The 23,081-nt window shown below is 42.0% G+C and overlaps 1 protein-coding gene across 1 annotated transcript in view; it reads left to right on the top strand.

Annotated features, from left to right (window-relative positions):
- The window catches only part of dicer1 (dicer 1, ribonuclease type III), a 36,056-nt gene extending 22,176 nt beyond the window's left edge, over positions 1–13,880 (top strand). Inside the window, 12 exon segments of the mRNA XM_055863964.1 lie at positions 37–212; positions 344–1,205; positions 1,510–1,662; positions 1,972–2,124; positions 3,187–3,342; positions 3,768–4,018; positions 4,260–4,515; positions 7,752–8,004; positions 8,268–8,536; positions 9,666–9,828; positions 10,040–10,115; positions 10,373–13,880. Of these exon segments, the coding sequence (XP_055719939.1) occupies positions 37–212; positions 344–1,205; positions 1,510–1,662; positions 1,972–2,124; positions 3,187–3,342; positions 3,768–4,018; positions 4,260–4,515; positions 7,752–8,004; positions 8,268–8,536; positions 9,666–9,828; positions 10,040–10,115; positions 10,373–10,538 (2,934 nt within the window). The 3' untranslated portion in view covers positions 10,539–13,880.
- Positions 13,881–23,081: the final 9,201 nt, after the last annotated feature.

Genomic DNA, 23,081 nt, shown 5'->3' with positions numbered 1-23,081 from the left:
TTTCTCTTTTTCTTCCCCTCACCTCTGCCCTTCCAGATCCTGGTCCCAGAGCTGTGTGTCATCCACCCCATCCCAGCCTCTCTGTGGCGGAAGGCTGTGTGTCTCCCCAGCATACTGTACCGCCTCCACTGCCTCCTCACAGCTGAGGAGCTGAGGGCCCAGACAGCCAGCGACGCTGGAGTTGGAGCCCAGACCCTGCCCCCTGACTTCAGGTACATCTGATACATTTTGCTTTGATGAATTTGATGACATTTTGAAAAACTATCCCTTTTAATAATTGATTTAATGACTGGCTGTTTAATAACACCCTACTCTCCACTAACATCTCACTCTGTCTTTATAGGTATCCAAACCTGGACTTTGGATGGAAGAAATCCATCGACAGCAAGTCTTTCATCTGTCCGCGTGATGAGGAAGAGTATGAATATGATGATGAGGAGGAGGAAGAGGATAGCGCTGATGAGAACTGTAAACATCACAACCAGACTGCAGCCCCTGACCCTGCTGTTGCTCAGCAACCCTGTAGTGACTGTCATGTCTCCTCCCAGCCTGAGAGGGGTGATGTCAGCAAACACCCAGAAGCTGACAGGCCAGAGGAGGAGGAGCCCCAGCAGCCAGACTCTGCCTCCTGCACCAATACCCTCACTAACGGCACTGCTGCCGTCGCCAAAGACAACAGTGAGAACGGCGACCACACACACCTTCATGACGGACGTGATAGCTGCCAGTTCCTTCCGGCTGGCCCTGGTTCGCCACTGGAGAGCGAATAAGTATCAACAACAATGACAACACAATCCACTACCTCAGTTCTTCCTGTGCAGCTCTCTCCAAGCACAGAGAACCAGAATCTAACCCCAACACGGCCCTGGACCCAGTCTCAGCTTCAGCACCCTCAGCCCCGGACCCAGCCTCAGCCCCGGACCCAACCTCAGCCCTGGACCCAGCCTCGACCCCCACAGCCTAGCGATGAATGTAAACCAGGGTGGACCACAGGGCTCCGTAAGGGCGATGGACACCACGTGAATCAAGCTACCTCAGACTCCTGCAGCCCAGCAACAGTGACGTGGCCCAAAGGCACCGCTCCCATCACAACCACAGCACTTTTATCTGACTACTCAAAGACCCAGGAGACCAGTTCCACAGGGGGGGGGACACCTGGCCCCTGCCCCAAGATCCTGGGGCCCAACCCGGGGCTTATCCTTCAGGTAGGGATGGGTTCAACACAAGTTTTTCAGAGTCAGTTCTTTGGTCGATTAATTGATTACCTAATTGAAGTTTTGATTGTTTTAGCTAATGAATATGTCCAGCAAATCAAACTATCAGTTAAATGTGTTGTTTTCGATGTTCGATTTCCACATTTGTGAATCAATTTGGATGCTCTGAATAGACTAACAGATTAATGTAACTGATCCCCTACCTGAACAAAAAATGTATTACTTCAAAAAATGAAAAAGGCAAGCACTCACTTATAGGTTTCAATTGAATCCTTTTTTTTTTACATTTCTGCAGGCCCTGACCCTATCCAACGCCAGCGATGGCTTCAACCTGGAGCGTCTGGAGATGCTGGGAGACTCGTTCCTGAAGCACGCCATCACCACCTACCTATTCTGTACTTACCCCGACGCACACGAGGGACGACTCTCCTACATGAGGAGCAAGAAGGTGAGTCTGGCAGCGGGTTGGGGGGGAATGGAGTTTGCCTCTGCGTCCCAAATGGCACCCTTTATAGTGCACTACTTTTGACCATGGCCCGCATATCGTCAAAAGTAGTGCGCTAAATAGGGTTGAATGTTTGTCAATGGAATGCTTGTCAATGGAATGCTTTGTGTTTGCCTATTTGCTGTAAGAGAGTTTGTTTTTTGTTATTGACACATATGCCCATAATTTTCTCATGTTTCATGTATTTTAAGAAAGTACGGATATGATCTATGTGTGAAATGGTGTGAAGTGAATTATTTTCTGTCTTAACAGGTGAGCAACTGTAACTTGTATCGTCTGGGGAAGAAGAAAGGTCTTCCAAGCAGGATGGTAGTGTCCATATTTGATCCGCCGGTCAACTGGCTGCCCCCTGGCTACGTGGTCAACGTGGACGAGAGCAGCGAAGACATATGGGATGAGGATGAGGTACGTGATGCTTTGTTATTCATTAGACCACCAGAGGGCAGGCTTTCACCTTACTGTTATACTTCAACTGATAGTGTTTCCTCCATATGATACCGAAGGAGATTGTCAATAAATGCACATGGGTAAGCTTTATAAACAGTACATGAATGATCTCTTGTTATAGTAGCTTTCTCTCTCTTAGTGAACATGTAGACATTCTTATACATTATCCAAATGAATGCTACATATAAAATAAGAAAAATGTAGCATGAATTAGTATGAGAACAGCAGGGTAGTAAACGGTACAGGGTGATAAGGGGTTGTTAGGGAAATTTGGGTATAGCTGGAGACTCTTCCTGGGCTGTTCGGGAGGTGTGTGTGTTTGAGGTATACGAGGTCAACCACAGTGTTGAATTTTGTTAGGCTGGCAAGTCTGCATTTACTTACCGTGTGTGTGCTCGTCGTGTGTGTGCGAGAGAGAAAGTGGAGAGTGTATGCGTAACACTGTGTGGTGTACCGTGTGTGCGCATAATGTGCTCGGGGCAATGTAATTTTCAGTGTCAAGGCCTGGCTGTATTCTGACAAAATTAGATGTCAGTGCCATTAGCATTTAATGAATATGCATTAGAGAATTTCCCACACGGTCAACTTTATGGGTTATTAATGATTATTAATGTAACATTCAGGACGCAGCTTGTCAGATATTGAATTGCATTAGGCCTATGAGTCATTGAGTTGGATAGGCCTGCCTCCCTTCTCACATCCAAAGCCCTCTTAGCTGACCTAATGCTGTGGTGAGAGTGAAACTCTGAGACTATAATCTGTGTAAATCCCACTGTGGGGCTTGACCACGGCTTCAGGAGTCAACTACAGGCCTGGAGGCACCACTGGATTAAAGAGACGTTGGGTAATAAGACATTAATACAATCCACATAGTAATCCATCCACTTTTTCTGTCTCCCATTCTCGCTATTCTTCTACCCTCTTCCTTTCGTTGTTTCTCTCTCGCCATCCTCGCACTTACTCCCTCATCTTTCCCTCCTCTCTCCCTCTCCCTCCTTCCTTCCTCACTCCTTCTTTCAGACCAAAGAGGACCCCATGGACAACGGTAGTGCTGGAAAGGAGTTCTGTGAGGATGAGGTGGAGCTCGAGGAGGAGTTGCTGGAGGAGGATGAAGATCTGATGTGGAAGGAGTCTAAAGAAGAAGTCAACATCGAGGACGACCTGGAGTACTACCAGGTAGGGAGGAGTTCAGCACAAGGTGTCTGTCCCAAATGGTACCCTGTTCCCTATATAGTGCACTACTTTTGACCAGGGCCCATGTGGCTCTGGTCAAAGGAAGTGCACTACTATAGGGAATAGGTTGCCATTTGGGACATAGTTACGTTTTTCAGAATTGATTAGGCAAGGTGATGGTTAGTGGTGATAAAAACATATTTTTTACTAATAAATCTTAAGTTCTCTTGACCAAATATAGTAAGAGGTATGAATGCATACTAGACACATGCTTACTTATCTATTACAGGGGAAAAAAGCTGAATCAAAACACAATCTAGTTTATTTAAAAGAATTTGTCTGTCCAGCTATGGAAAACACCACTTACATTTAAAAAAAAGAATACAGATGCCCCCCATCAATATTGCTCTAACTCATCCCTACACCAGGAGCACATTAAGTTCATCGACAACATGCTCATGGGCTCCGGTGCCTTCGGCAAGAAGATCTCCCTCAGGACCTTCCCCGCTGCCCTCGCCACCCCGGACCCTGGCCCCAGCCCCTCCGTCCACTCCTCCTCCCCTGCAGCCGAGCCCAGCTTCGGGGTGTGGAAACCCCCCAAGAAACCTGGCCCGGTCCCCACCCCCCACTACCTCTCGGAGCCTGGCGGTGGTGGCTCAGTAGATGAGTTTGACTACAGGTGAGTCCCCCACCCCAATACTATGTAAAGTGGAACCTGAGCACCAAGGTGGAAAAGCGCTATATTAATACAATCAATTACGAAGTCATTAAGCCCATAGGGCAGGAGCCGATTTCCTGTTTCTGTAGCTTGAGGCAGCTTTGATGTACAAGTAAACCCCCTGGACAAGATGCTAGTCTATCGCAGGGCTAGGTGGATAAGTGCAATATAAATCCATTAAATTATTATGCGTTATTATTAGCTCGTGGGACGCCATGTGTTACTTGGACCCCAGCAAGGCGGGGGAGGAGGATGATTTCGTGGTGGGTTTCTGGAACCCGTCTGAGGAGAACTGTGGGGTGGAGCTGGCAAAACAGTCCATCTCCTACGACCTGCACACGGAGCAGTGCATCGCTGACAAGAGCATCGCTGACTGTATAGAGGCACTGCTGGGCTGCTACCTCACCAGCTGTGGGGAGAGGGCTGCTCAGATGTTCCTCTGCTCACTGGGACTCAAGGTATATACACCACCTCTATCTAGAATGAACTTTCATGTCCCCAAGGAGTAAATTGTCTTATACACACAGTACTGCTGGATACAAAATAGACACTGTACATTACACACTCTACATAATACAAACATTCCATGTTACCCTTGTCATACACATTCTCATATTGCCACATAAATACATACATTTACATTTACATTACCCTAAAGTATGTGGACACCTGCTCGTCGAACATCTCATTCCAAAATCATGGACATTAATATGGAGTTGGTCCCCCCTTTGCTGCTATAACAGCCTCCACTCTTCTGGGAAGGCTTTCTACTAGGTGTTGGAACATTGCTGCGGGGACTTTCTTCCATTCAGCCACAAGAGCATTAGTGAGGTCGGGCACTGATGTTGGGCGATTAGGCCTGGCTCGCAGTCTGCATTCCAATTCATCCTAAATGTGTTCGGTGGGGTCAAGGTTAGGGCTATGTGCAGGCCTGTCAAGTTCTTCCACACCGCTCACGACAAACCATTTCTGTATGGACCTCGCAATGTGCACGGGGGCATTGTCATACTGAAACAGGAAAGGGCCTTCCCCAAACTGTTGCCACAAAGTTGGAAGCACAGAATTGTCTAGAATGTCATTGTATGCTGTAGCGTTAAAATTTCCCTTCACCGGATCTAAGGGGCCTAGCACGAACCATGAAAAGCATCCCCAGACAATGCAATCGGGCAGGTAGCGTTCTGCTGGCATCCGCCAAACCCAGATTCTGCCAGATAGTGAATCGTGATTCATTACTCCAGAGAAGGCGTATCCACTGCTCCAGAGTCCAATGGCGACGAGCTTTACACCACTCCAGCCGATGCTTAGCATTGCACATGGTGATCTTAGGCTTGTGTGCAGCTGCTTGGCCATAGAAACCCATTTCATGAAGCTCCCGACGAACAGTTATTGTGCTGACGTTGCTTCCAGAGGCAGTTTGGAACTTGGTAGTGAGTGTTGCAACCGAGGACAGACTATTTTTACACACTTCAGCACACGGCGTTTCCGTTCTGTGAGCTTGTGTGGCCCACTACTTCGTGGCTGAGCCGGTGTTGCTCCTAGACATTTCCACTTCACAATAACAGCACTTACAGTTGATTGGGGCAGCTCTAGCAGGGCAGAAATTTGTCAAACTGACTTGTTGGAAAAATGGCATCCTATGACGGTGCCATGTTGAAAGTCACTGAGCTCTTCAGTAAGGCCATTCTACTGCTAATGTTTGTCTATGGAGATCGCATGGCTGTGTGCTCGATTTTGTACACCTGTCAGCAAAGGGTGTGGTTAAAATAGCCGAATCCACTAATTTGAAGGGGTGTCCACCTACTTTTGTTTATGTAGTGGATTTATGTGTATATACAGTACCAGTCAAACATTTGGACACCCCTACTCATTCCAGGGTTTTTCTTTATTTTTACCATTTTCTACATTATAGAATAATAGTGAAGACATACATCAAAACTATGAAATAGCACATATGGAATCACGTAGTAACCAAAGAAGTGTTAAACAAATCTAAATATATTTTATATTTGAGATTCTTCAAAATAGCCACCCTTTGCTTTGATGACAGCTTTGCACACTCTTGGCATTCTCTCAACCAGCTTCATGAGGTAGTCACCTGGAATGCATTTCAATTAACAGGCTTGCCTCAGAAATTGCAGCCCAAATAAATGCTTTAGACAAGCAATGAACATTAGACAGGTGGAAATCTGTCCTTGGTCTGATGAGTCCAAATTTGAGATTTTTGGTTCCAACCACCGTATCTTTGTGAGATAGAGTAGGTGACCTGATGATCTCTGCATGTGTAGTTCCCACCATGAAGCATGGAGGAAGAGGGGTGATGATGTGAAGGTGCTTAGCTGGTGACACTGTCAGTGATTTATTTAGAATTCAAGGCACACTTAACAAGCATGGCTACCACAGCATTCTGCAGCGATACGCCATCCCATCTGGTGTGCGCTTTGTGGGACTATCATTTGTTTTTCAACAGGACAATGACCCCAAACACACCACCAGGGTGTGTAATGGCTATTTGACCAAGAAGGAGAGTGATGGAGTGCTGCATCAGATGACCTGGCCTCCACAATCACCTGACCTCAACCCAATTGAGATGGTTTGGGATGAGTTGGGCCGCAGAGTGAAGGAAATGCAGCCAACAAGTGCTCAACATATGTGTGAACTCATTCAAGACTGTTGGAAAAGCATTCCTCATAAAGCTGGTTGAGAGAATGTCGAGAGTGTGCTTGTCATCAAGGCAAAGGATGGCTATTTTGAGGAATCTGAAATATTAAATATATTTTGATTTGATTAACACTTTTTTGGTTACTTTATGATTCCATATCTGTTATTTCACAGTTTTGATGTCTTCACTATTATTCAACAATGTAGAAAATAGTCAAATAAAGAAAAACCCTTGAATGAGTAGGTGTGTCCAAACTTTTGACTGGTACTATGTGTGTATATATATATGTATGTATGTATGTATGTATATATGTATGTATATATGTATGTATGTATGTATGTATGTATGTATGTATGTATGTATGTATGTATGTATATATATATATATATATATATATATATATATATATGTATATATATATGTATATATATATATATGTATATATATATATATATATGTATATATATATGTATATATATATATATGTATATATATATATATATATATATATATGTATATATATATGTATATATGTATGTATGTATATATATATATATATATATATATATATATATATATATGTATGTATATGTATATATATATATATATATATATATATATATGTATGTATATGTATATGTGTACTTATTATTTCATAGTAATTTCCTATTTTTGTGTTGATGGCTACCCAATGTGGACCTGAAAGAGTCAATGGAATAGTTTTTCTGTTTTTTTGCTTTGGAATTTCCATTTAAAAAGCTACAAAATCATTGTAACGTCATCATTTCATAATGCGTTTAATGTAAAAAAAAATATATATTGAAATCGAAAACCGTGATAATTTTTCAATGATTGTGACTTTATATTCCAATAACAATGTCAACGGATGAAAACAGGTATTACAGGTGGAGAGGAAGTTCTTCCACTACAATACAAATACTTTAGAGCAGCTGATGCAAGCACACCATTTTTCTTCTGTAAAATTACCCTTTGTAGTTCAATAATAAAATCTTTCTCTATCAATGTATCAAACAGGTGTTACCGGTGGAGAGTCGGACTCTGAGGGAGGAGGGCGGAGTCACAGAGGTAGCGAACGTTGACCTCCAATATGGCTGGCTGAAGATCCCGCCCCGCTGCATGTTCGACCACCCGGACGCAGAGCGCACCCTCAACCACCTCATCTCCGGCTTTGAGAACTTTGAGAGGAAAATCAGCTACACCTTCCAGAACAAGGACTACTTGCTGCAGGCGTTCACACACGCCTCCTACCATTATAATACCATTACAGGTTAGAAATATCACAATATTAGGTGAGGACCTAATAATAACACAAGGTGAGGGCCTGTAGTAGCACAGCAACCCAATTCAATTGCAATACGATCATACCTGAGGGGCTGTGATATCACAACAATACCATTAGCTGAACCATTGTAAAGAAGCAGAAAATAAACTTTAAATAGTTGATTCCAGCTTGCCTTTAGTATGTCTGCTCAGTGATAAGCGTATTTTGTGTCGGCTTTGTATCACTCCTTCCTGCTCTCTCTGTCCCAGATTGTTACCAGCGGCTGGAGTTTCTTGGCGATGCAATTTTAGACTACCTCATAACGAAGCACCTTTATGAAGACCCTCGCCAACACTCTCCCGGCGTGCTCACAGACCTGCGCTCGGCACTCGTCAACAACACTATCTTCGCCTCCCTGGCCGTCCAGTACGACTATCACAAGTACTTCAAGGCTGTGTCGCCCGAGCTGTTCCACGTCATCGACGACTTTGTGCAATTCCAGCTGGAGAAGAAGGAGATGCAAGGCATGGACTCTGAGGTGTGTTTACGGTTAGGTGGTCCATCTCCGACACCCTATTCCCTATATAGAGCCCATAGGGCTCTGGTCAAAAGTGGTGCACTATATAGGGAATAGGGTGCCATTTGAGATGCAGCTTTGGTGAAGAAGTTGTTTGTTGTGGTGTATTTATTGGTGCTTTCTGGATGAGAAACAAAAGTTGCATGTGTTTGTTTGTCATAGTGCGATGTACATCTGTTTTATTTCTCTTCTTCTACTGTTCGGAATGTCCGACCATTCCCAATTTTCCCAGCACACCCCAGTGTATATGTTGACCAATACATTTTTGCAGGGACATAATGATAGCTTTTGGCCTTGTTGATAATTACTAACATTTAAATGTGTTTTGTGGGACATAATCATGTTTTTTCTGCCCCTATTGCTAATTATTAACAGCCCAAAACATGGGCTGTCAGTTCTTATGAATCTGTTTTATATTTTGTTGAGTTTTGAGTATTGGAAAGAGAGTTGGATTGGAGTGAGAGCAGTTGGATTTAATTTATTTTGTAATGCCTATCTTGGCAGTGAATCTGGTCTCGTTTGAGCAATGCTGGTTTTATGCCTAAGGGACAACATTGGATACAGTAAGAGGAAAAACTAATTCAGGAACATTGGTAAATATTTTCCCCTTAATAAGCACAACTGGACGACGGGGTCTCAAGAGTGTACAAGGGTACAGCTGACTAAGTTTTTGGGATTAAATGTAATACAGTAACAACTTGAATACAGTTCAATACCTGTATCACTTGTATTCAATACTTCTAATAAACTACTGACGCTTGCCGATTATACATTTGCAATCTTCTATCGATGTAGGCCTATACGTAAAATGAGGCGTGTAATAGATATTTTTCTCAGATTACATTTTCAAAGGAAAATGCTAAATTCACTCTCTAGCTGACGTTTACTTTTTTCTAAGCGCATTTGTTACTGGATGGATATGATATGAAATAGGGGACAGTGCTCAGTCAGAGTTATTAGAAAGATGCCACACTACAGCACAGACAATCATTTTTTTTCCCTTTAATCCATTCGAGACAAAATCTTTCTTTTTTTCACCCTAATAAAAACAACTTGTACTTCATCTCTGTTAGTCCACCCTTTCTTTCAGCTGCGGCGGTCAGAGGAAGACGAGGCGAAAGAGGAGGACATTGAGGTCCCCAAGGCAATGGGAGACATCTTTGAGTCGCTAGCCGGAGCAATTTACATGGATAGCAGGATGTCACTGGAGACTGTGTGGCAAGTGTATTATCCAATGATGAGGCCACTTATAGGTAAGGAGGAGAGGAACGGAGAGAGGGAAACTTCGACCACATTTTAGATTTCCTCTTTTCTGATTGTTTGATAGTTCATGCAGGGAGGCTTTTAGTTCCACTGATTTGCAAAATGTAAAGGTTCTCATATTTGTCTGTCCCAGTGATACATCATATTGAGGAAGTAAAAAGATGAGGGTTCGTGTTATAACACTTTTCTTTTCCCTCGCAGAGAAATTCTCAGCTAATGTCCCTCGCTCTCCGGTGCGGGAGCTGTTGGAGATGGAGCCAGAGACGGCCAAGTTCAGGTAAGAAGATTTTTTTTACACTATTTTTGTTGATGGTTTTAGCTTACATACTTGATTGCAATTAATGTAATCTTTCCCATTCTTTTCTATCCCCTCACCCTCTACCCTATATAGATCCTAAAATTACAAATGCATTGTTTTATACAATATTTTACCATATTTAATCAGTTTCTAGAATGAAAGTTTTTCTGGTTGTGTTGCTAGGATGCCATTGTCCCTCTAGTGTCCTTCATGTAATTCTTTGCCCTCCCCTTCAGCCCTGCAGAGAGGACGTACGACGGGAAGGTCCGTGTGACGGTGGAGGTCGTAGGCAAGGGCAAGTTTAAAGGCGTGGGCCGCAGCTACCGGATCGCCAAGTCTGCCGCTGCGCGCCGGGCTCTGCGCAGCCTCAAAGCCAACCAACCTCAGGTCCCGAACAACTGAGCGTCACACGTTAACTAGCTAGCTACTGACGCTAGCAACTGACACTAGCTACCTACAACTGTTACTAGCCGGTAGCCACTGATGCTAGCTACTGACGCTAACCAGTAGTTACCGGTGCTAGCGATTGATGCTAGTTACCAATACAGCGCAACATTAGCCCTGTATCTCCAGCGCACAACAGTGCAGCCAGGGAACGTTCTGTAGAGACCTGGGGAAGTACCAACACAACAAGAGAGCTGATCTGGTCGTAACGGATTTTACGTTGGATTTTTTTTTTGCGCAAACACAATCTTTACTTTCCTTCTCTGCTTTGTGTAATCACGAGTGCTTTATTAACATATAGCAAAGTGTTAAAAAGAAAAAAGGGTCAGGTGTCGCTTTGTTTGCTTTGTGTCAGTGAGATATGAGGCTTATGCTTATTATGAGTAATTTTAGATTGTACATAGATGGTTCAAATCAAACGTGTAAATCAAAAAAACGCTAAACTCCTCAGTCTGTGCACTAGTGCCAGTTTTAAAGTGTTTTTAAAAAAACGCAATGGCTAAGAACATGGCAAGCAGAGGCCAGACCACCGACGAAATAGACCATTGGGGCCCACCTCTGTCTGAACTCTCTTGAGATGGTATTCTTAGGATGTGTCTCAAATGGCACCCTTTCCCCTATATACAACCCTATGGGTGTTGGTCAAAAGTAGTGCACTATATAGGGAATAGGATGCCATTAGGAATTCAGCGTCAGTCATTATTGCACTTATTCCATTACGGTCTGTTGTGTTGAGAATTGTGTGGTCTGATGGACACAAATAATATACGTAACAATATCTATAAATTGATGATGAAATATAAATATTATTTGCATTACATACTAAAAGGCCCTTCCTCGTATCCTGAATTTTTTTTATAGAAAGTCAACATACCCAGTTACTGTAATTTAAAAATAGATTTTAAACAGCATTTGAGAATGCATGTTCGTGTAGCTTATGTATTAATAACAATGGCAACTGGATGGCTTATATAAACATTATAAATCTATCAATATATCTAAAGTGAAAGAAATTATATGTTTATTATGACATAAGTCGAAACTTTGGTTTCAAGTATGTCTTTTGATACTAAGATTGATAATGTTCCTTTTGATCACCTTTTGGTCATTTCTTTAGCATTTACTTATGTCTCTATTGGCTGAGTTGTTTATAAATATTATGAAAAAGAAGACATATCACCCAGGTAATATGCTGCAGATTTTGTATGAATTGGATACTTCTGTAAGGCACAGAGCGCCTTTTAAGTACCGTCTTTAGGACACACAGACAACGTTGTTCTTCAACAGAATTGCGGTTCACACATCCCTTTACGCGTCAAAGCTTATGCGGATGTGGCGCTACAGGGTTGCACATGTGAGTTCCTAGGGATATGGGTACCAGCCTTTTTGTTTTATTATTTAGTTCAAACACATTGTGACTACATAGCTTCGTAGATTAAATGTTTTTTTATTTTCTCTCAAAAAATGTCATTAGGCCCTCTTCACTTGAATACCTCAGTTGATTGCATGCAATTTCGTTTATGGTGCCATGATTTTTTTATTTTATTTTTTTATTTTAAGCTTGAATTTTTAATCATTTTTGCACTGTACCTACAATACCTCTTTATTTGACCTTTGAAATCTGTCAGTCGGGTTGATTGGCCTGTTTTAGCAGCCGTCAAGCTGTAGAGGTTTAGCTTCGTTGTTGTCATAGTTTTTTTCCCTCTCCCCTCTTTTGATTTAATGCTTGAAGATTTGGTTGGGTTAAACCAGAGGGTATTCACATTCTGCACATACATAGGCCTAAAGTAACGTGTTTAGTCTCTGTTGAGCATCAATCATCTTTAAATGAAAAATAAATGAATCAGCAATGATCCGAGGAGGGTTCCATCTGTACTGTAGCTTGTTGAGGTAAGCCGATTGCACTCTAAATCTCTCTCTCTCACCTTGTGTGGCCAGCCCAGTCTTACTGTAGGTTGAAAACTCTTAAGATTCTAGATTTCCAGATCCTAAGATTCTAGATTCTAAGATCATTTCTCACTCTACTCTCAACTCACTTGAAAATGGCATTCCTCACAGCTGTTTCATTCCTTAAACTGTACACCCGTGTTGTCCTAAATCAGTGGGTGTGCAAGAAATGTAATTAAGCTCTTTCAAATGATTAACTTAGTAGTGCCCAAAGTGAATGAATGAATTAGGAGGTTTGTGGTGCATTTTATGGTGTTATATTTCATATATATATCATGTATGCTTCCGACGCTTTCCGTTAGTATTGCAACTTGGGCAAATGTATGGCTAAGTCATAAAATCCTACCGTAGGTATACTACCTCAGAAGACACTGCACTCTGATCATTGCCAGTCACAATGTCTTGTTTAAATATATATATATCAAAACAAATGAACTGTTTTTCCTGGACACAACTGCAATTTGACAAATATCTATTGCAGTGACATATATACTGTAGTCTTTTTACTGTGATATCCGTACCTTGAAAAATGTAATCTATCTATATACATATAGACATGTATAAACTCATGTAATTCTTTGCAAAGAGGCAACAATCCCACAGTTCCTTGTATCTATTTGATGATGATGTATATTTTTGACAGCCGAATAACGCAAACTGAAACAGTGCCTTTCGACTTCCTGACTAATCAAGTGAATTCTGCAACTCTTGTCTCTCGAAGGCAACCTTGCCTACAGTAGCTGCAACGAGCCTAGTACTGTTTGTTCATAGTGGGTATGTGTGTATGCATGCAATACTATTACTTAACCTGGTGCCATACAATGGAATTTGGTTTCTGAACTTTGGAATACCCATGTAAATATGCTGAATTTATACATTATTGATAACAGCATTCAAAAGTTGTGTGTATGTGACTAGAAGGAAGGTTTAACTAAACGACAGTGGTGTATATTATATTAAAACATTATTATATATATTAATATTCTGACAGTTTGTTTTATAACATATAATTTGACATCAGATTCCATCGTATAGAGTGCAATCTGGATTTACGCTCTCAAGCAGCAGTTGTGTGACCCCGTTAAGCATTTGTTAAGTAGTGAAATTTGGTCTAAAGTGTACATTGTTCATCATAATAAGCATCAAGCATCGGACTGGAGATTGGAGCTTCAGGCACTACCAGGCACACTGTCTCTCTCCAACACTCAGCCAGTCTAAAGAACTGCAGCTAATGTAACATTCATCTATATATGTTTTGGTTTGTTCTGTTAAGTGTTCCCGGAATTTCAATGCGTGCCTGCACACACACAAATGTTATATTTGGGGCGATGACTTTAAAATAATATGAAATCACTCACATGGTGCCACACCCATTGTCTTTTTTTCACTGATGAAAATACACAATTAAGAAATTATCGTTCAAGCCAGATGTTGCAGCATGATCAATTTCCAACAACCTGAGTGTTGTATCAGTAAAGGTGTTTGATGGGAGTGTAGTTATAAGGTAGTCCTCAATTGTTTGCGGACTTGGCAACTGATAATTGTTTTTTGTTTGCTTTTGCTTTTTGTACATGTAGCACAATTTAGCATTGCACTTGGGCACCATACTTTACCTCATGTCAGAGAAAGAGTCAAAGTGTTTATATGATGCTGCCATTATGTGAAGAGGAGGAACAACTTGTGGTTTAGACTTTTCTGCTGTTTTGATTGCTGGTATTTTACAATTGTATTTAAAGGGTCAGACACAGAGAGATCTGACTGTCGATGTGTACATGGCACCTCTGCCCAGAGTGTCAGCAGTTAAGTTTTTGTTGTTCACCTATAATTGTTTTATCTCTGATTTGCTTTGTTTAAATACTCCAGGCCACAAGGTGACAGTAGCTAGTTTGGCTTGTGTCTGCTGTAGCTAATGTAAGCTAACGCGCAAGCTGCGCTAATGTTGCTAGCTAGCTAGAATTTGTACTATGCCCTTGTTCATATTAACCAGATGGCCACAACTAGATAACTAGCAACATTATATTTGAATCACACTGGATACGTTTTTGAATGGAGCATCTTACTAGATCGTTAGCTCGGTTAAGCATTTAGTGCATTGTGCTGCACTTACCACCCCATTCGTTTCATATGAAATGTGTGTGACTGCCAAGCTCAGTTAGCAAGCTAACATTAGCTAACTAATGAGCAGGTGCACATTATCAAACTGAACCTAACAAAAAAATAATTCAAGCACAAAACTCCTTAGCTAGATGTAGATGATGGAAAGACTTGCTCTAGAAAAAAAAGGAATTATGCGGCTTTATTAGTTTCAACAATTGTGACGAAAGGGGGGTGGATTACATCAGAAAAGTCCCCTATTTTTTTCTGTACAAATAACTCACTTCTGTCAGATCCTCCACGTGGGGGTCGTACTCTCTGATTGGCTCAAAGTCACGTTGTCGGCCACTGAAGAACATTGTGGTTCTACTAGTAGAAACGACAGGTTCGTCTGTACCAGGTCGGGACACAGCAGGGGCGTCTTTTGTTCTAGCAAGAGAGGGAACGGCCTCCTACGGCACTAGTGTCTATCGGCAATCAGATTTCTCTGTGTCTGTACCATAAGAAGCGATGGATGGGAAAGATACGATGTGCCTACGGCAGGATACCATCTGATGAATACACTAGTAAAGAATTAAAAGATCTCTGCGATAGGACGGGGGCTAAAATGTATGTGTTGTGTATGCATCGATGTCCTGCCTTCAATGTTATTCTTTGAATATTGAATTGTAATGCAACCCACAAACTACCATGTCCTCCGATAGGCATGACTTGAATTATGTTTAGTCAACTATTTCCCCCCTTTGAGTTAGATTACATTTAACTAGTTCCACATGAGTAGTGCATGTTCAGTAGAAAGATGTGCCCCCCCCCCCCTTATTTTGTGTATTGTAATATTATGATTTCAACCAACAACAAGCTTTTCCCAGCCCCTATACATTTATAAACAAGATCTTCTACATTGGACATGGAGTAAAATACCTTAAAATTCAGATGCGCTCTTTACAGCAGCAAGTTGCTCTTGCGGATGGGGAGTCTTGACAGACAGTGACTTTTGTGAATGAACTTGTGAGAATGTAATTGTCACCAAACAGCGGAACACCAGCAGAATAGAACGGAATGGAATGGAACAGATTTGATGATGTCTTGATTTCAGTACGGGGAAATATGGGCCATTACAACTTGCAGTGGGAATTTTAAGGGACATTGAAAATAATACCAACTTCATACTCATACTGTAATACCGTGCTGCAGTGGTTTGCAGTTTGCACCTTATGGATCACAATTACCTTTAATATTGTTTTTAGTTATTGTTAAATTTTTGTAATTGTAGCCAAGTATATCTACAATAAAGATATATGTAACAGTATAACTTTAAACCGTCCCCTCGCCCCGACCCGGGCGCGAACCAGGGACCCTCTGCACACATCAACAACGGTTGCCCACGAAGCACGGTCGTTACCCATCGCTCCACAAAAGCCGCGGCCCTTGCAAAGCAAGGGGCAACACTACTTAAGTCTCAGAGCAAGTGACGTAACTGATTGAAATGCTACTAGCGCGCACCCGCTAACTAGCTAGCCATTTCACATCCGTTACATATGGTATGGTCGTTCATTCTGGTATAACACTCTGGGTATGTTATTATTCCCCCCGCTTTTATTGTGACGCTTTCAATGTTTGGTGTGCAATTTCATATACTTGAGTTTAGTTTTCTTCTGTGATTTCCAAAGAGGAGAATTGAAATCAAATATTCATCTAGTTTAACCCATAAACACTTGGGAGGAGACACGTCCAGACAGAGATGACCAAGAGTGGCCTGAACATTCCCCGAACTGAGTGATATGCAGGACATTTGTCAACGGCCTATGCTCCTTATAGGAGACATGGGCTTAAGTCAGTTGCACGATTAAGATTACAAACTACACTATGAAATCTATGTTTACCTTCCAGTCCAGCGGTCAGTCCAGTATTTAATAGTAAGGCTTACTGTGTGTCTAAGTGGGGTTTGCCGTGTTGCTGTGTGTGTAAGTGGGTTTCGCTGTGCGTGTGTGTTAGTGGGCGCTGGTGGTGACCTCAGTACTCCAGCCCAGCTTTGTGAACCGCTCTACCCACCCTTTATGGCCACTGAGAGGCTTCAGTCAAGCCCCTCCCAAACCACCCACCCTACCATTTTATCACATCAAGGCCTATGGAATAGATGAAGTATAGGTATTAAGTATATGTTTGTCTGAGTGTACTTTTACACTCTCTCCGGGCTCTTTACGGGGTTGTGTGTTCAGTTTTTGTGCTTACACATGGCCCTGATTGCCAAGCTGAAGGAAGAAATAGTGGTTTATCCTGCTTGTTGAGGAGAGAAATGACCTCATGTACTCTCAGCTGTACAAGCATCTCACCAGGCATTTTGATAAAAATGTTTTATTGCACCACCACAGCATAGTCCAAGATACACATCTTACGTTTTCTCTCAGAATTGTCTCTATTATTTTTAACTGCGTGTTTAAAGCTTTGGAGTTACTCTCGCCACAATTAATACTTTTGCTTAACATCAGATCAAATCAAGAGTTTAAGGGGTTGCCCTAAGAATATGGTTATTGACGAGACAGATCTCCCATTTCTAAGGCATAATAATGTACATACGTTTCTAAGCCACCATTTCCTGTGTCTATCCCAATTGAGAGTCCTTTATTTGAGGCAAGATGCAATAATGCAGGACAGAATCCAGACCTCATTCACCTAACCTTGAATATCTGTGTTTACAGCAGATTAAAGAGAAAAGGCGGGATTTCAAATAACTAAGCGGTCAACCTGCAAAACATGCATTTACCGATCTCTGATTGCCCCTTTAAAAGGCTCTCTTTATCCTGTCCGCCCTCTAACCCGCCGGCCCTCTGCCTTTCCATCTCTTTCCGACTGTCTGTATGATACACAGCCTGCTTGATGTGCTGATGTCACCCTCAACCTGAGGCTTGTCACAGGTATATTATCTCATTTAACCTCCCTGGGCTCTGAGGCCCTACCTGAGGTGCCTGATGCTATTTATGACTGACTACAACCTTGGAGGGGGAAGGGGTCACAGGGGCCACAGGGGCTGTGTCCCAAATGACTCCCTATTAAGTGTACTACCATAAGGCAAAGGTCAGAAGTGGTGCACTGTATAGGGAATAGGCTGCCATTTGCGACACAACCACTGATCTACGTTAGTCTGAGCGGTAGAGGGGAATAAATTATAATATTCCTCTTTTGTTGGAGTGCGCAGTGAGGCTCATCAGATATGTTTTGGGGTCCTGGTTCGTTAGAAGGGGATTTGGAGCACAGCATTTTGTTCCCTTTATATGGCTAACGTCCATACTTGTCCTTTTTGGAGTGTATACAGTGGCTTCAGAATGTATTCACACCCCTTGACTTTCTCCACATTATGTTGTGCTAAAGCCTGAATTTTAAAATTGGCCTGCACACAATACCCCATAATGTCAAGTGGAATTATGTTTTTTGAATTCTTTACAAATTAGAAGTTGAAATGTCTTGAGTCAATAAGTGTTCAACCCTGTTGTTATGGAAAGCCTAAAGTTCAGGAGCACTAATGTGTTGCATGGACTCACTCTGTGTGCAATAGTAGTGTTTAACATGTTTTTTTAATGAGTACCTCATCTCTGTACACCATACATACAATTATCTGTGGATTTCGAACACAGATTCAACCACAAAGACCAGATTTTCCAATGCATCGCAAAGAAGGGCACGTACAGTTGAAGTTGGAAGTTTACATACACCTTAGCCAAATACATTTAAACTCAGTTTTTCACAGTTCCTGACATTTAATCCTAGTAAAAATTCCCTGTCTTAGGTCAGTTAGGATCACCACTTTATTTTAAGAATGTGAAATGTCAGAATAATAGTAGAGAGAATGATTTATTTCAGCTTTAATTTCTTTAATCACATTCCCAGTGGATCAGAAGTTTACATACACTCAATTAGTATTTGGTAGCATTGCCTTTAAATTGTTTAACTTGGGTCAAACGTTTCGGGTAGCCTTCCATAAGCTTCCCACAATAAGTTGGGTGAATTTTGGCCCATTCCTCCTGACAGAGCTGGTGTAACTGAATTAGGTTTGTAGGCCTCCTTGCTCGCACACGCTTTTTCAGTTCTGCCCACACAATTTCAATGGGATTGAGGTCAGGGCTTTGTGATGGCCACTCCAATACCTTGACTTTGTTGTCCTTAAGCCATTTTGCCACAACTTTGGAAGTATGCTTGGGGTCATTGTCCATTTGTGACCAAGCTTTAACTTCCTGACTGATGTCTTGAAATGTTGCTTCAATATATCCACATAATTTTCATTCCTCATGAAGCCATCTATTTTGTGAAATGCACCAGTCTACCTGCAGCATAGCATCCCCACAACATGATCGTGCCAGCCCCGTGCTTCACGGTTGGGATGGTGTTCTATGGCTTGCAAGCCTCCCCATTTTTCCTCCAAACATAACGATAGTCATTATGGTCAAACAGTTCTAGTTTTGTTTCATCAGACCAGAGGACATTCCTCCAAAAAGTACGATCTTTGTCCCCATGTACAGTTGCGAACCGTAGTCGGGCTTTTTTTATGGCAGTTTTGGAGCAGTGGCTTCTTCCTTGCTGAGCGGCCTTTCAGGTTATGTCGATATAGGACTCGTTTTACTGTGGATATAGATACTTTTGTATCTGTTTCCTCCTGCAGCTTCACAAGGTCCTTTTCTGTTCTGGGATTGATTTGCACGTTTACACCAAAGTACGTTCATCTCTAGGAAACAGAATGCATCTCCTTCCTGAGTGGTATGATGGCTGCGTGGTCCCATGGTGTTTATACTTGCGTACTATTGTTTGTACAGATGAACCAGACTTGTGGAGGTTTACAGTTCTTTTTCTGAGGTCTTGGCTGATTTCTTTAGATTTTCCCTTTATGTCAAGCAAAGAGGCAGTGAGTTTGAGGGTAGGCCTTGAAATACATCCACAGGTACACCTCCAATTGACTCAAATTATGTCAATTAGAATATCAGAAGCTTCTAAAGCCATGACTAATTTTCTGGAATTTTCCAAGCTGTTCAAAGGCACAGTCAACTTAGTGTATGGTAACTTCTGACCCATTGGAATTGTGATACAATGAGTTATAGGTGAAATATTCTGTCTGTAAACAATTGATGGCAAAATTAGTTGTGTCATGCACAAAGTAGATGTCCTAACCGACTTGCCAAAACTAGTTTGTTAACAAGAAATTTGTGGAGTGGTTGAAAAACGAGTTTTAATGACTCCAACCTAAGTGTATGTAAACTTCCGACTTCAACTGTATTGGTAGATAGGTAAAAAAATGTTTTTTTTAAAGCAGACATTGAATGTCCATTTGAGCATAGTGAAATGATTACTTACACTTTGGATGGTGTGTCAATACACCCAGACACCGCAAAGATACAGGCGTCCTTCCTAACTCCGTTGCCGGAGAGGAAGGAAAACATGCAGGGATTTCGCCAATGGTGACTTCAAAACAGTTACAGAGTTTAATGTCTGTGATAGGAGAAAACTAAGGATGGATCAACAACATTGTAGTTACTCCACAATACTGACCTAAATGACAGAGTGAAAAGAAGGAAGCCTGTACAGAAAAATATTACAAATATTACATAACATGCATCCTGTTTGCAATAGGGCACTAAAGTCACACTGCAAGAAACGTGGCAAAGAAATTAACTTTGTCGTGAATACAAAGCGTTATGTTTGGGGGAAATCCAACACAACACTGAGTAACACACTTTATATTTTCAAGCATGGTAGTTGCTGCGTCATGTTATGGGTATGCTTGTCATTTGCAAGGTCTAGGGAGTTTTTTGGGATAAAAAGAAACGGAATAGAGCTAAACAGGCAAAATCCTAGAGGGAAACCTGGTTCAGTCTGCTTTCCAACAGACATTGGGAGACAAATTCATCTTTCAGCAGGACAATAACCTAACACACAAAGCCTAATATACACAGGAGTTGCTTACCAAGATGACATTGAATGTTCCTGAGTGGCATAGTTACAGTTTCGCCTTAAATCAGATTGAAAATCTATGGCTTTCTAGCATTGATCAACAATTAACTTGACAGAGCTTGAAGAATAAATAATAAAAAAAGAATTGCAAATATTGTACAATCCAGGTGTGCAAATCCTTACCCTGAAAGACGACCAGCTATAATCGCTGCCAAAGGTGATTCTAACGTATGGACTCAGGGGTGTGAATACTTATGCAAATGAGATATTTCTATATTTAATTTTCAATACATTTGCAATATTTCTACAAAAATGTGGGTGAGAATTTATTTTATTTGATCCATTTAGACTTTATCACAACAAAATGTGGGGTCAAGGGGTATGAATACTTTCTGAAGGCACTGTATATAGTTTATTTTTTGTGTCATAGGGTCCCAAAAGGCACCTCATTCCCAATATAGTGCACTACTTTTGACCTTTTGACCTACTGGCCAAAAGTAGTAAGTACACTAAATGGGGAATAGTGTGTCATTCAGGATGCAAATTCTAGAAGGCCCTGTGCTGTTGTCTACTCTGTGGTCATATTCGAGGGCAGTGTGATTTGTTGAAGGGGCTGAGTGTGGGAATGAGAGGGTTATAGTGACTTATTACCTGTGTTGACAATGTGCAGGCTCGCGCCGCATCATCTGACTCATTTATACTGCACGCTGTAAAAACAAAGAGATGACGAATAAATATGCAGAGGGGGGAGGAGGAGTGCATTGTTTCTCCGCTCACTTCTTTGCCAAAAGCTTGCTCTGACCTCTGCAACGTGGGTCCCTTGATAGTGCTAAACTGTCTGTCACTCAGCAAACGCGCTTGCACAACTTGCCCTCCCGACCCCGGCATCTTGTTTTTCTCTTCTCCTTAAAGGCTGGGGTTGTGCTGCGACAACCCAAATTGAGCGTAGAAGGCATTCTGAATGCCACAACCCCTCCAACACAAACACACACACACATGAACACACACACACACGAACACTGTAAACAGATACATTAAATAGATACAAACACAGACATGTCAGCCTTGCTCATTATTCTGTCTTTATTCCCCTATCTTTTGTGGATTACAGTAAATTGCAGTCTGACAATTACAATACACAGCCCAGCAAAAGGTTATTAATGCCTAGGCTTACTGATGGCCCTTCAGCTGTACAGCGAGTCTGGCCTTCCTCACTGCTAACCACATCCAGACCTGTATGTTTCTCTCTCGCCGAGTGTGTGTGTGTGTGTGTGTGTGCGTGCGTGTGTGTGTGTGTGTGTGTGTGTGTGTGTGTGTGTGTGTGTGTGTGTGTGTGTGTGTGTGTGTGTGCGCTGTGTACACACAGTCCAGGGGGCAGGCAGAGACCAGCCGATCAACAGTGCTGTCAACCCACCATCTGTCCGTGATTGGATCATTGATAAACTATACCAATCAGCCTGTCAATCAGCGACACATACATTTATGTCTCTGTTTGTTGTCCTATAATAACAGTATTATCATTAGACAACCTCATGTTGAGTTACACGTGAGATTGGAGGACAGAACATCGACTTCAAACGCTGCTGTTATAACTGGTTATAACCTCCTAAGTGGAACTATGAGACACGCTATCTTAGAGTAATTGTTTGTGCACATAATGTGCCTTTCAAAAATAAATAACTGGAGGAGACATTTTTTTGAACAGCATCATTATGTGTTGTCTTCTGTTGCTAGAATGAAAAAGATATATATGAGATGTCATTAGTGGGACTTCAGGGGCAGCCATGTATCCGGGGGAAGAGGCTTTTCCTACAGAATTTGAAGCCAGCAAATAAATTCGACCTACTTACTACGGTTGTGTCCCAAATGGCACCCTATTCTATATAGTGCACTACTTTTGACTAGGGGCCTAATGGAGTGCTTGTGTGATTAAGCAGCCTCGCTGTGGCTGTGGATGACTGTGTCACTGTAAGGGAGGGAGGGAAGGAGGTTTGTGAATGTACCGTCTGCATCTGAATGGGAGGTCCGATTGGGGATTATCTCCATTGGCCACAGTGATAATGGGACATTAGAACTAACAGTCACTTAGCCCTGCATGCTGCCTCGCCACTGTAAGGTCCCATTAGGAAGTGACTTGTTAGCAGCATAATACTGACTGGAGCTGCTGTGGGCTTTTGGCTTTGTATTTCACAGGCCAAGGTGGAGGGATGGATGGGTTGCTTTATGGAAATCACACTCCTCTCATTATGCATGGCAAGATTAGGGTTTTTAAAGTATGTGTGTGGATGGGTAGACGGGGTGTGTGTGTGTGCACTTTTGTGTGTGTGTTTGTGAGGATCTTTACACTTGGTGTTAAAAGATACTAGGTGTTGCAGTGTGTGTCCAGTTTTAAATGAGTAGGTGGAGACGGGGGTGAATAACAGATTAGATTAAACTGGGACTAGGTTAGCACTTTATTTGCGCATGTCATTCAGTCGACATTCATACCAGCTATAGACTGGCGATATTGTCTATATGAATGCA

This window comes from Salvelinus fontinalis, chromosome 15, assembly GCF_029448725.1.
Source record: "Salvelinus fontinalis isolate EN_2023a chromosome 15, ASM2944872v1, whole genome shotgun sequence".
In the NCBI taxonomy this organism is placed as follows: Eukaryota; Metazoa; Chordata; class Actinopteri; order Salmoniformes; family Salmonidae; genus Salvelinus; species Salvelinus fontinalis.
This window is presented reverse-complemented; position numbering and strand designations above follow the sequence as displayed.